General features: G+C 48.5%; 1 protein-coding gene across 1 annotated transcript; it reads left to right on the top strand.

Annotated features, from left to right (window-relative positions):
* The first annotated feature begins 2,793 nt into the window (after nt 1-2,793).
* Nucleotides 2,794-11,791, top strand: LOC143301055 (cAMP-regulated D2 protein-like). Its single transcript, XM_076615059.1, has 6 exons — nt 2,794-2,975; nt 6,269-6,395; nt 6,971-7,163; nt 9,208-9,338; nt 10,298-11,351; nt 11,529-11,791. The coding sequence occupies exons 1-6, from the start codon at nt 2,794-2,796 to the stop codon at nt 11,789-11,791; spliced, it is 1,950 nt and encodes a 649-aa protein (XP_076471174.1).
* The last annotated feature ends 824 nt before the right edge of the window (nt 11,792-12,615 follow it).

Below are 12,615 nucleotides of genomic sequence, written 5' to 3'. Positions count from 1 at the left end.
AACATTTGCTGTCGTAGTCAGTGGTCGGTTTCTGAAGGCGTGGAATTAGGGGGAAACTGAAGGAGAGGTCAGTATCTTTCTTCTTTTCTTTTTCTTTTTTTTCTATTTTATTAAAAAAAAAAAAATTATTGTTGTCGTTGTTTTTGTTATTTTTGTTGTGTTATTGCTGCAGTTGTTTTATTGTTTTTATGCTGAGCTGTGTTGTGTTGTTATTGTGAAGAGCTCTAGTTTGACATTATTGTCGTTGTGTTAAGTTTGGTGTTGCGATCTGGAGGGGTGTTGTGTTGTGTTGTGTTGTGTTGTGTTGTGCTGTGTTGTGTTGTGTTGTGCTGTGCTGTGCTGTGCTGTGCTGTGTTGTGCTGTGCTTTGCTGTGCTGTGTTTGCTGTGCTGTGCTGTGCTGTGCTGTGCTGTGCTGTGCTTTGCTGTGTTGTGTTGTGCTGTGCTGTGCTGTGCTGTGCTGTGCTGTGCTGTGCTGTGCTTTGCTGTGCTGTGTTGTGCTGTGCTGTGGTTTGGTACGGTGTGGTGTGGTGTGTGTGGTATGGTATGTTGTGGTGTGGTGTGGTGTGATATAGTCTGGTGTGGGGTGGTATGATGTGGTGTGATATAGTCTGGTGTGGAGTGGTGTGGTGTAGTGTGATATAGTCTGGGGTGGTATGGTGTGGTGTGATATAGTCTGGTGTGGAGTGGTGTGGTGTAGTGTGATATAGTCTGGTGTGGAGTGGTGTGGTGTGATATAGTCTGGTGTGGAGTGGTGTGGTGTGATATAGTCTGGGGTGGTATGGTGTGATGTGATATAGTCTGGTGTGGAGTGGTGTGGTGTGATATAGTCTGGTGTGGAGTGGTGTGGTGTGATATAGTCTGGTGTGGAGAGGTAATGTGTGGTGTGTAATAGCCTGGTGTGGAGAAGTATGGTGTGGTGTGATATAGTCTGGTGTGGAGAGGTAATGTGTGGTGTGTAATAGCCTGGTGTGGAGAAGTATGGTGTGGTGTGATATAGTCTGGTGTGAAGAAGTATGGTGTGGTGTGATATAGTCTGGTGTGGAGAGGTAATGTGTGGTGTGTAACAGCCTGGTGTGGAGAAGTATGGTGTGGTGTGGCATGCTGTGCTGTGCTGTGCTGTGCTGTTCTTTGCTGTGATGAGGTATGTTGTGTTGTGTTATGTTTTGGTGCTGTGAAGTGTGGTGTTGTGTGGTGCGTTGTTGCGCCAGAGTGGTGTGGTGTGGTGTGGTGTGGTGTGGTGTGGTGTGGTGCGTTATTGCGCCAGAGTGGTGTAGTGTTGTGTGGTGTGGTGTGGTGTGGTGTGGTGTGGTGTCAAATGCACATATCACAGAATACTTAAATACGCATAATTGATTGTATTCCATTATCTCACACCTCACTGAACTGCACTTAATTATAGTTCACTGCTCTCATTCTGTGCTTTTTCTGTCTTTTTTTCTGTTTTTCTGTCTTTCTTTCTTTCTCTTTTCTTCTTCCCTTTCTTCCCTTCTTCATTCTTCCCTTGTGTACCCCCTTCCTTCCTGTCTTTTCCCCCTCCTTTCTTCCCTTCTTCCTTCTTCCCTTGTGTACCCCCTTCCTTCCTGTCTTTTCCCCCTCCTTTCTTCCCTTCTTCATTCTTCCCTTGTGTACCTCCTTCCTTCCTTCCTGTCTTTTCCCCCTCCTTTCTTCCCTTCTTCCTTCTTCCCTTGTGTACCTCCTTCCTTCCTTCCTGTCTTTTCCCCCTCCTTTCTTCCCTTCTTCATTCTTCCCTTGTGTACCTGCTTCCTTCCTTCCTGTCTTTTCCCCCTCCTTTCTTCCCTTCTTCCTTCTTCCCTTGTGTACCTCCTTCCTTCCTGTCTTTTCCCCCTCCTTTCTTCCCTTCTTCATTCTTCCCTTGTGTACCTCCTTCCTTCCTGTCTTTTCCCCCTCCTTTCTTTCCTCTCCTCCTTGCTTACTTCCTTTTTTCTTTCCTTACTTCCCTCCTTTCCTCTTCCTTCCTCCCTTGCTTCCTTTCTTCCTCCTTCTTCCTTCCTTTTCTCCTTTCTTTCTCTTTCCCTCCTTCCTTCTGTCCTCCCTGCCTTCTTTGTTGTTGTTTTTTTTCCTTATTCTTCTTTCCTTCCTTCCTTACTTCCTTCCTTCCTTCCTCCTCTCCTTCTTCCTTCCTTTTTTTTCTTTCTTCTTCTTTCTCTCCTTCCTTCTGTCATTCCTTTCCTCCCTTCCTTCTTTGCTTTTTCTTCCCTTCTTCTCCTTTCCTTCCTCCTCTCCTTCTTTCATCCCTTGCTTCCTTCCTTCTTCCTTCCCATTTAACTTTCTTCTTCCTTCCTTCCTTCTTTTCTTCCTTCTTCCCTTCCTTCCTTCATGCTTCTTCATTCTCTCCTCTCTTCCCTCCTTCTTCTTCTTCTTTGTTCGTGGGCTGCAACTCCCACGTTCACTCGTATATATACGAGTGGGCTTTTACGTGTATGACCGTTTTTACCCCGCCTTGTAGGCAGTCATACTCCGCTTTCGGGGGTATCTTCCCTCCAAAAACAAAGAAATAATGCATTTACAAACGTGTGTGTGTAAGTCAGTGTGTGTGTGTGTGTGTGTGTGTGTGTGTGTGTGTGTGTGTGTGTGTGTGTGTGTGTGTGCACGCGCGCACGCTGTGCCTGAGTATGTACTTGTGCATTTCATACGAACCTCGCCCTCCCTTTTTTTCTCTTCCCTTCTGACCTCCTTGCCCAAGAAATGCAACTCTTCTTCAACTCCGTTCCCCCTGCACAGTTACAGAGTTGTGTCTCTTACCACTCACCGCCCTCTCTTCCACTGTCGCCATGGGAACGCCATGGGTGATGGTGATGGCGACGGCCGCGGTGGCGCAGCTATTAGCGTGGCTGCCACCCTGTCACAGCATCGCCGATTCCCTCGTGGTGTCCGTGCCCGGCGGGCGTGTGCAGGGCCATCTCCGGTCGGGGGCCATCCGCTTCCTCGGCATTCCCTTTGCCACTGCACACAGGTATCTATTAGCTTTTTATCTTTCTGTGTGTGTTAACAACGAGTGGCTCTGCTAGACTACAGAAGTAAAAAGAAGAAGAGATTACAATATATATATATATATATATATATATATATATATATATATATATATATATATATAAGAGGGAGAAAAAATTACTTGTATATTTCCATGGTTTCACACCAGAGGTGTGTCTTGGATACTTGCGTTGTGGGTCATACACAGGAACTCTATGTTTCACAATACCCACGGGAAAGTCTCCAGACCCAGGGCAGAGATGTCTTCAGGGTGACTTGAACAGCCTACCCCTACAAACCCGCACACTGCAGAGATGCCTCTTGGCGGAGCAGGAGGTTTGGGTGGGTGATAGTCTAAGCACAGTCATGCAAGTGGCACCCTTCCAGGTGTTAACCCAATGGAGCTCAATCCTGAGAAACACCTCCCACTTTGCGTTGGGTTACGCTGCTGGTCAGGCATCTGCTTGGCAGATGTGGTGTAGCGTATATGGATTTGTCCGAACGCAGTGACGCCTCCTTGAGCCACTGAAACTGAAACTCACACCAGATGTGCTAAAGAAGATGGTGTGAAGTACCCCTGGGGCTGAGTCAGCGGGATTTTCGAGCTTTGATGCTGTACGACTTTCACCAGGGGAAAAAAGTTATCTGCGATGCTTCCAAAGTTTGTTGCAATGTTTTGGGAAGCAAGCACCATCACAGACCACAGTCTTTAGGTGGTACATGGAGTTTCGACGCGGAAGACCTACCCTGAAAGATGATGACCGTTGTGGCCGACCTGTAACAGTGGTAACCGACCAAAACATGGTACAGGTGAGGTCCATGAAGAAAGATGACCTGCGTGTCACCATTGATAAACGAAGAAGAAGAAGGTTTCATCAGGGAGAATTATCACCATCGTTTATAAGGAAGCGTTATGCCCGTTGAGTACGTAACCACTTGACAGAAGAGCAGAAACAGGGTAGGTTTGAATGACGTACCTACATGTTGCGAAAATTCTACGGCGGTCGATCAGATCGTGTTTGGGACATTGTAACAGGGGATAAACATAGTTGTACCAGAACGATCCAGAAACAAAACAACAATCAGCCGTTTTGGGTCTTTCCAGATGAAAGCGTACCTACAAATTTCCGTCGTTCCAATAATCATACCAAACAAATGGTTGCATGTTGTTGTTTTTTTTTGTTTGTTTGTTTGGTTGGTTGGTTTTTTTTGCAAAATCAGGCCATGTTGCGACTTACCCCTCCAAGAAGAAAGGACAGTAAATTCTGAGTGGTAAGTCACTGTCTGCCTCCCAAAGGTGTTGGAAGCATGGTGCGTACGCTGTCCAAGAAAGGCGACTGCTGCATTATGACAATGCTTGGTGTGTGTTGTGTGGTGCGTTTTGCCCCAGAGTGGGAATTGGTGTTGTGTGTGTGTGTGTGTGTTATTGCCCAGATGTGTAGTGTTGTGTGGCATGTTTGTGTGGTGCGTTATTGCGCCAAGTGGTGTTGTGGCATGTGTTGGTGTGCGTATTGCCCAGAGGGTGTAGTGTTGTGGGCAATGGTGTTGTGTGGTGCGTTTGGCCGAGTGGTGTGTGTTGTGTGGTGTGGTGGTGTGTTATTGCGCCAGAGTGGGTAGTGTTGTGTGTGTGGTGTGGTGGTGGTTTGCCAGATGGTGTGTGTGGTGCGTTATTGCGCCAGAGTGTGTAGTGTTGTGGTGTGGTGTGGTGTGTGCTTATTGGCCAAGTGGTGTTGTGTGGTGCGTTTTGCGCCAGAGTGGTGTAGTGTTGTGTGGTGTGGTGTGTGTGGTGGGTGTGGCATGTTGCGATTACTCCCAAGAAAAAGGACAGTAAATTGGTGGTAAGTCACTGTCTGCCTCCCAAAGGTGTTGGAAGCATGGTGTGTACGCTGTCCAAGAAAGGCGACTGCTGCATTATGACAGTGCTGTGGTGTGGTGTTGTGTGGTGCGTTATTGCGCCAGAGTGGTGTGGTGTGGTGTGGTGTGGTGTGGTGTGGCATGGTGTTGTGTGGTGCGTTATTGCGCCAGATTGGTGTGGTGTGGTGTGGTGTGGTGCGTTATTGCGCCAGAGTGGTGTAGTGTAGTGTTGTGTGGTGTGGTGTGGTGTGGTGTGGTGTGGTGTGGCCATGTTGCGACTTACCCCTCCAAGAAGAAAGGACAGTAAATTCTGAGTGGTAAGTCACTGTCTGCCTCCCAAAGGTGTTGGAAGCATGGTGTGTACGCTGTCCAAGAAAGGCGACTGCTGCATTATGACAATGCTGTGGTGTGGTGTTGTGTGGTGCGTTATTGCCCCAGAGTGGTGTAGTGTTGTGTGGTGTGGTGTGGTGTGGTGTGGTGTGTTATTGCGCCAGAGTGGTGTGGTGTGGTGTGGTGTGGTGTGGCATAGTGTTGTGGTGCGTTATTGCGCCAGATTGGTGTGGTGTGGTGTTGTGTGGTGCGTTATTGCGCCAGAGTGGTGTAGTGTTGTGTGGTGTGGTGTAGTGTGGTGTGGTGTGGCCATGTTGCGACTTACCCCTCCAAGAAGAAAGGACAGTAAATTCTGAGTGGTAAGTCACTGTCTGCCTCCCAAAGGTGTTGGAAGCATGGTGCGTACGCCGTCCCAGAAAGGCGACTGCTGCATTATGACAATGCTGGAGCTCACACAGCTGCTGCAGCTCTAGACTTCCTGAAAGAGAACGATGTACACCTGGTCACTCATCCCCCGTGTTCTCCTGCCTCAACCCCCTTGTGATTGATTTCTGTTCCCTGAGGTGAAGCAACAGTTGAAGGGGAAAAAGCTTTCTTCGAGGGTCTCATTATGGACATACCCCATGTCACGTGGGCAGGCGTCATGAAAACTTGGTTTGAGCGGATGATGAAATGCATACAAGCTGAGGGAGAGTTCTTCGAAAAAGTGGACAAAGATGTGTAACTTTCCTAGAACTGCTGTTTTACAAGACCTGTTGACGGGCCCACGTACTTTTTGTTTTCTAACTTGTTTAATTCAGTTCGAAGTGTAACTCTGTCAGTAATCGTATTTACATATCTGTGTGTAGGTGTGTGTGTGTGTGTGTGTGTGTGTGTGTGTGTGTGTGTGTGTGTGTGTGTGTGCTGTGTGTGTGCGTGCATGTAAGCGTGCGTGTGCGCGAGCGTGTATGTGTGTGTGTGTGTGTGTGTGTGTGCGTGTGTGTGGGGAGGAGGGGGGTGTTTGTGTGTGTGCGCCTGTGTGAGAGAGAAAGAGAGAGAGAGAGAGAGCATACATATAATAACAAAGACCGGGTGCCTGGTGCTCACCTGTAGGTTCCAGTACCCCTCCTCCTCAGTGCCGTCCTGGAAGGGACTCCTCAACGCCTCTCTCCCGGGGCCACAGTGCCCCCAACACTGTCCGCGAGTCATCCGGGACCTGTACTGTGTCCCTGGCAACCAGGTCAGATCCTTCGTGCTTTCTGATTGGTTGGTTTGTTTCTGTTGTTGTAGTTATCATTGTTTGGCGAGCGTAGGTGCATGTTGTCTTTATTTGAGGCCTGCATTATTATGTTCGCAGGAGGTTGACAATAGATGTAAACACGTCAACTCTCTCTGTCTCTGTCTCTGCCTGTCTTCCCTTCCTCTCCATAACCGAAGGGATGGGTGGGAAAAGCTTGGAAATTGGTAATCTCAATTCCCTGGTTAAAATTTCGTTTCGTTTTATCTCGTCTTGTCTCGTCTCTCCCCCCCCCCCCCCCCATCCCCTCCACACGCCACCCCCTCCTCAATCCCCCCTCCCCCCCCCCCCAACACCCCCCTCCCCTTCCCTTTCTCTCCCTCTCTCCGCTCTCGCGATGTCTCCTCTCCCTCACCCTCATTCATTCCTCTCTCTCATCCTCCTGCTTTTCCTCCCTCTTCTCACGTTCTCCTCTTTCTCCCACCCATTCTTCTTTTCCTCCTCCTTCTCATTATCACGATCATTATTATTATCATCATTGTTATCATTATCATTATTATCATCATTATTATCTCCAGATGTCTGAATCATGTCTGACGCTGAACATTTTTCGCCCCGCCTACAATCTCCCGTCAGACCATGCGTTTCCGGTGATGGTCTACATTCATGGAGGAGGTTTTGAGGCCGGAAGCGGTGGCGCGCCCCTGTACACAGGGGACTACTTAGCCCGCGTCGGCGGAGTGATACTGGTGACCATCAACTACCGATTAGGTGAGAGTTCCGGTCATATAATGTAATCATGTGCAGTCCGATTTTGATAGTCCATTTTTATCCACTCGTACGCTGCCATAACAACCGGAAATGTCACACGCACACACACGCGCGCACGCGTGCACACACGCACGCACGCACGCACGGAGAGAGAAACACTGAAACACTGACATGTTAATGTCATTAGCTGTAAAGTTCTAGTGACAATGTAGGTAGAAATCAGAACAAAAATGATGTAAAATATATGAAATGGAATAGAAAGGGAAAAACACAATCAAAGCAAACTAAACTACTTAGGGATAAGCGGCACTTTAGTACTTTGTCACTTGCTTAAAAAGTCCATGTGGCAGGCGGGTACTGTGCCTTTTCCCCCCAAGTCGTTCATCTCCAAGGCTTTATCAGTACACAGGAAACAAAGTACATATAATCCGTATAATAATTATTTAAGTATGTGACATCGACATACATCATATCAATACGAACACATAACAAAGTGTATATAAAACATGTAACACCGAAACACGTCATATCAATATGAACACATCATAACAATACATTGTCGAAACTGACCACCCAGATGTAACCCTTCCTTTTGTCTATGCCTTTTTACCCCTCATAGAACCCAGACTAAGTTTTTAATTGATTAATGAGTATTTGGACCGACAGTAGACGTTTTACGTATATTTACTGCCTCGGATACTTATTTTGCTAGTAATAGTATCATATCTTTATTTTCTGTCATCAGTATGCCGAACAAATCTTTTCGCTGCGCTGGAGCTGTATTTAAAAGGGTGCAGTTTTTTCGCAGGTCTCCGTATCTTTTGCAGCAAAATATGAAATTGTTTTCATCATCAGGGCTTTCGCCACATACTGGGCAAGCGGATGTTGCTACGTGTGAATCGAACCATCTTCTGTTGTCATTCAGTCCAAGTGCTCTCGATCTGAGCCTCGCAAAGCAGATCTTATGCCACTTGTTTGTTACGATCTTGCTTGTTACTTGGATGGTCAGGTCAGGGGCATAGCCCTTGCTACTGGTACCATGTAACACAGTACTACCTGCTGCATGTGAAGTCTCCCAACGACGGACCAGGCAGAGGAGGAAACCTTTCCCAACGGCTGTGAAGGCGGAAGAGGATGACCAAAGGGCAGGGGGAGCTCTTATCCTTGGCTGGAAGTCCTCCTAGGAGACGGAGCTCCGAAGAAAAAACCTGCACCTGCCGAGGCCGTCCTACACGTGGCAGTATCTGCACCTGTGGGACTGTGAGCGCCGGTAGGCGAGAGAGTGGGGAAGGGACTGCACAACTCCTCCTCACTAAAAAAAAAAAAAGTCACCTGTGCTGGTTAGGCAACCAGGCTATCGCTTCCTGGGAAACTGATGCCTTTGACCGCTCTCGCTGGAGGATGCTGTGCTCTAGTGGCATAAAGACGTTTGAAAACAAGAGAACGCTGGCCATTAAGGAGAAGCGAGATCGAAGGAAGCAGGGCTCAACTTCTGGAGACGTTTTCCCTTGCAACACCTGTTGGAAGTGCTGCACATACAGAATCGGCCTCTTCTCCCAAAAAGGACACACACCGACAGATAAGTCTGCCTGCCTACTCATCCGTCGGATCGACGGGAGACTCCATCTTGATATATTTCTCTGTTTGAAAGATTGTTTTAGATGAATAGAACCATTTATACCTATCATTGCTCTCTATTTCTCCGTGCCCGTTTTGTTTGTAACATGCTATAAGTCTATCTTTAAATTCAAATACAAAGCCGCTCTCGTGCCCTACTCCTTAGTACATCCAAACCAGACCGAATCCATGTTCCGTTAGTGTTTTCTTGATGTGGAATACCCAGTTCTGTTTGCCCTTCTCCTCTTGCAGCAGAAGCATCTTGTATGCTTGCCTACATAATCGTGATATTGGCACACAGAGAGAGAGAGAGAGATGAGTACGCTCGGATCTCTCTCTCTCTCTCTCTCTCTCTCTCTCTCTCTCTCTCATAATCTTTGGACCACGCTAGCATTCTGACCTCTGTGGCACGTTGCTTTCGTCACAGGGGCCTTGGGTTTCCTGCCCATCTTCAACAGTTACGATGACGTCATCGGCAACTTTGGCTTCCGGGACCAGCAGGTGGCGCTGCAGTGGGTGAAGCAGAACATCGGCAACTTTAAAGGCGACCCCAACAAGGTGAATGGGGTGTAGTCATGGCTCATCGCTCAGCTTATATCACAGATTTACTTTAATAAGCGTAAAGTTTGGCCAGCAGCAAAGTGAAAGATGTATGATCGATGCTTTCTCCATTTCAATTGGAGGTCATTTACAGCTTAGTCTTTAGAAGAGAACTATTTCTCTTGAGTTAGGAGGCAAGGTTGCACTGGCACTTAGTGCTGCAGTCTTGAGGGCTGGCTGGCCTTTGGGGTTCATCCCAACGCTGACTGTCCTAAAGCCGAGAGAGTGGGAATGGAGTATACTTTGGGCAAGACACTCCTCTATCATCAGATTCTAGCCCAGGCAGTTGGGACAGCAGTTGCCTCCTCTGCTGTTCTGATGGTCATAGTCGGAGACTACTATTATACATACATCGCTGTGGTCTGGGCGTTATTATTGTGAAATGGATCGACCAATTAGTTAGTCTGCCACTGAGCCAGTCAATCAGTCAATTCACGAATCAATGATTAAGCAAACATTATGAATTTAAACGGACGAACGAACTGAAATATGATGAATGAATGGATGAATAGACGATCGAAGCAAAGAATGAACCTTACAAATGGACGGGTGGATGAAAGGATGGATGGATGGATGGACAGAAATCTTTTTGGCTTTGATTAAAATTTCCATCATAGTGTAACTTCAATAGGCTCAAGCGATGAACACTAGCACAACACTGAGGCATGCATGCAGACGCGCGCGCGCACACATAAACACACACACACGTGCGCGCGCGCTCGCCGGCGACGAAAGGTATAGACAGACAGATATGCACAGACATACCATCGAACGAACACTCTTCATCTTAATTGAAATTGCAGTCTTGGCTTCGCTGTCGTTCCAGGCTCTTTATCAGGAAATGCCCCATTCTGGTCTGCGTTCATGACGTCAACTCGTTCACACACTGACAAGTTCTTCCTCTTTTCTGCCTTCAGGTGACGCTGTTCGGGGCAGAAGCCGGATGTCAGTCTGTCGGCCTTCACCTCACGTCCTTCACCTCCGACCCTTTGTTTCACGCCGCCATCTTGCACAGCTGCCCCTTCACCCTCCCCTTCCGCGGCAAGAACGAGTCCCAACAAACGGCGGCTGATTTCGCCAAAGCGCTGGGCTGCCCGCAAAACGACGTGAGCTGCCTGCGGGGAAAGCCCATGCAAGCCATCCTGGAAGCTCAAAAGAAAGTGTCCAACGATGCCAGCTCTGGCGAACCGGCCTCGCTGAGAAAGTTCCAAGTATGGGGGCCCATCGTAGACAAACGGATGGTTTACGATGCTAACTTGCTGGAGGAGCTGACGCACTCCAACCTGGAACACACCAAACCGGTCATGGTGGGGTATGTAGCGGGGGAGGGGGTGAGTGACGTGTACCGGAAATTCCCTCTACCCGTTCAGCACTACTACTTGGAGCGAATTGTCCGTTCCACTTTCCCTGACAAATGGAGACAGGTGGCGGGGACGCCTCTAGCTCCCTATCAAGCCAGCAGCGGCGACCAGAACGACGCACGAGCACGAATGATTCGTTTTCTGCACGACTTCGTCTACACCTGCCCGGCTCACAGATTCGCCGGGCGACTGGCCGCCAATGCTGGGAGATCTCTCGCTGGGAGGTCCCCAGCGAAGGTGTGGATGTACAAGTTTGACCCTAAAGTCATGTGGTCGCCCGGGTTCTCAGCCTGGCCCCCTGGTGGCGAGACGGACTGCCGGAAGGAGGTGTGTCAAGGCCTTGACCTTCTGTACCTCTTCCACCCCCCAGCCGTACCGGAAGCTCAGCAGGCCCGCACGTCGGGGTTGACAAGGGCCATGACTTTCTACTGGACCAACTTCGCCAAGTACCACAACCCCAACGGACACCACCACCACGACGCCTCTCAATCCGCCGCTTCACTGGGAGGCCTGTCAGCTCAAGGCCTCGTCAGCCTCGTCCGCAGCGGCGGCCGTGGTGGTGGGGGTGGGGGGATGGGCTTCCCCGCGCCTCGACAGCTCGCCTCCGCGGGTCGACCATCCTTCTCCCCCACCACCAAACCCTTCCACCTCCCACCCTCTCTCCAACGTCTCCTGCGGGCGGCTGGCACTTCCGGTCGGCCTTCTTCCTCTTCAGTCCCCCGTTCTTCTTCCTCGTTTTTCCCCACCTCTCCTTTACAACCTCAGCAAATCTTCGGCTTTCCTCAAGTGGTCCGACACAGCTCTCTCAGTGCCGGGTACTTCGTCAGTCCTTTGATGCTGGCGCAGACACGAGTCGCTTCCCCTGTCACGTCTTCTTCTCTTTCGTCTTCTTTGCCAGGGGTTGTCGCTTGGCCCACGTACGTCACGCGGAATCCGCTGACGTCATCTGACGTCAACGCCACGCTGGTGCTGACGCAGCCGAGTCCCACGCCTCAGTGGTCTCCCTTCGGTGACGGCTGCGAGTTTTGGGAGCGTGTTGGGTTCAGTTGAATCAGCTGCGTTGGTTTTCTGTCCGCAAACTGTATTAGTAGTATTAGTATTGTTGTTGTTAGTAGTAGGTATAGTAGTAGTAGTAGTTGTAGTGTTTTTGTTGTTGTTGCTGTTGTTATTGTTCTTGTTATCGTTATCATCATTAGTCTCGCTTGTTTTGTTATTGTTGTCCTTGTTGTTGCTATTTTCTTCTGTTGTTTCTTCAACTAGTTTTGCCACAACTGTCACTAATCATAGCAATTTTCATTGGTTGCGCTTGGAATTTACAGTCTTAGACTCTTATTCCTGTTTAAGCCCTGCCAAGAGTCAAGTGATTGTAATAAAACTTGCTACGTGTTTTTTTAGCTTGTTTTTCGTCCAGTTTATTTTTTCTGTCTACTACCTTCCTCTCATTCCTCCTCACCCCTCCCGCTCTCTCGGTCTTTCTCTCTCTCCCCCTCTCTCTCTCTCAGCTTCTCTGTCTGCCTCACTCTCTCCCTCTTCCCCAACCTCTCTTTCCCTCCCTCTCTATTTATATATATATATATATATATATATATATATATATCTGCCTCTCTTTCACTCTTACCCTCTCTCTCTGTCGCTGCCTCTCTCTTTTCCCCACACTATGTAAATATATATATATATATATATGTGTGTGTGTGTGTGCGTGTGTGTGTGTGCGTGTGTGTGTATGCATATGTATATGCTTAAATCCAACTAATTGTGCAATACACCGCTGAAATGTGGGATTTTTACCCTGCAGCTACTCGCTGTGAGAAAACATTTTTTTTCTCAAAGAAAATCGCCACGAACACCTACCGAACTGATGTATGGTGAAACGG

Source organism: Babylonia areolata, chromosome 27 (assembly GCF_041734735.1).
Source record: "Babylonia areolata isolate BAREFJ2019XMU chromosome 27, ASM4173473v1, whole genome shotgun sequence".
NCBI classification, from domain to species: domain Eukaryota; kingdom Metazoa; phylum Mollusca; class Gastropoda; order Neogastropoda; family Buccinidae; genus Babylonia; species Babylonia areolata.
This window is presented reverse-complemented; position numbering and strand designations above follow the sequence as displayed.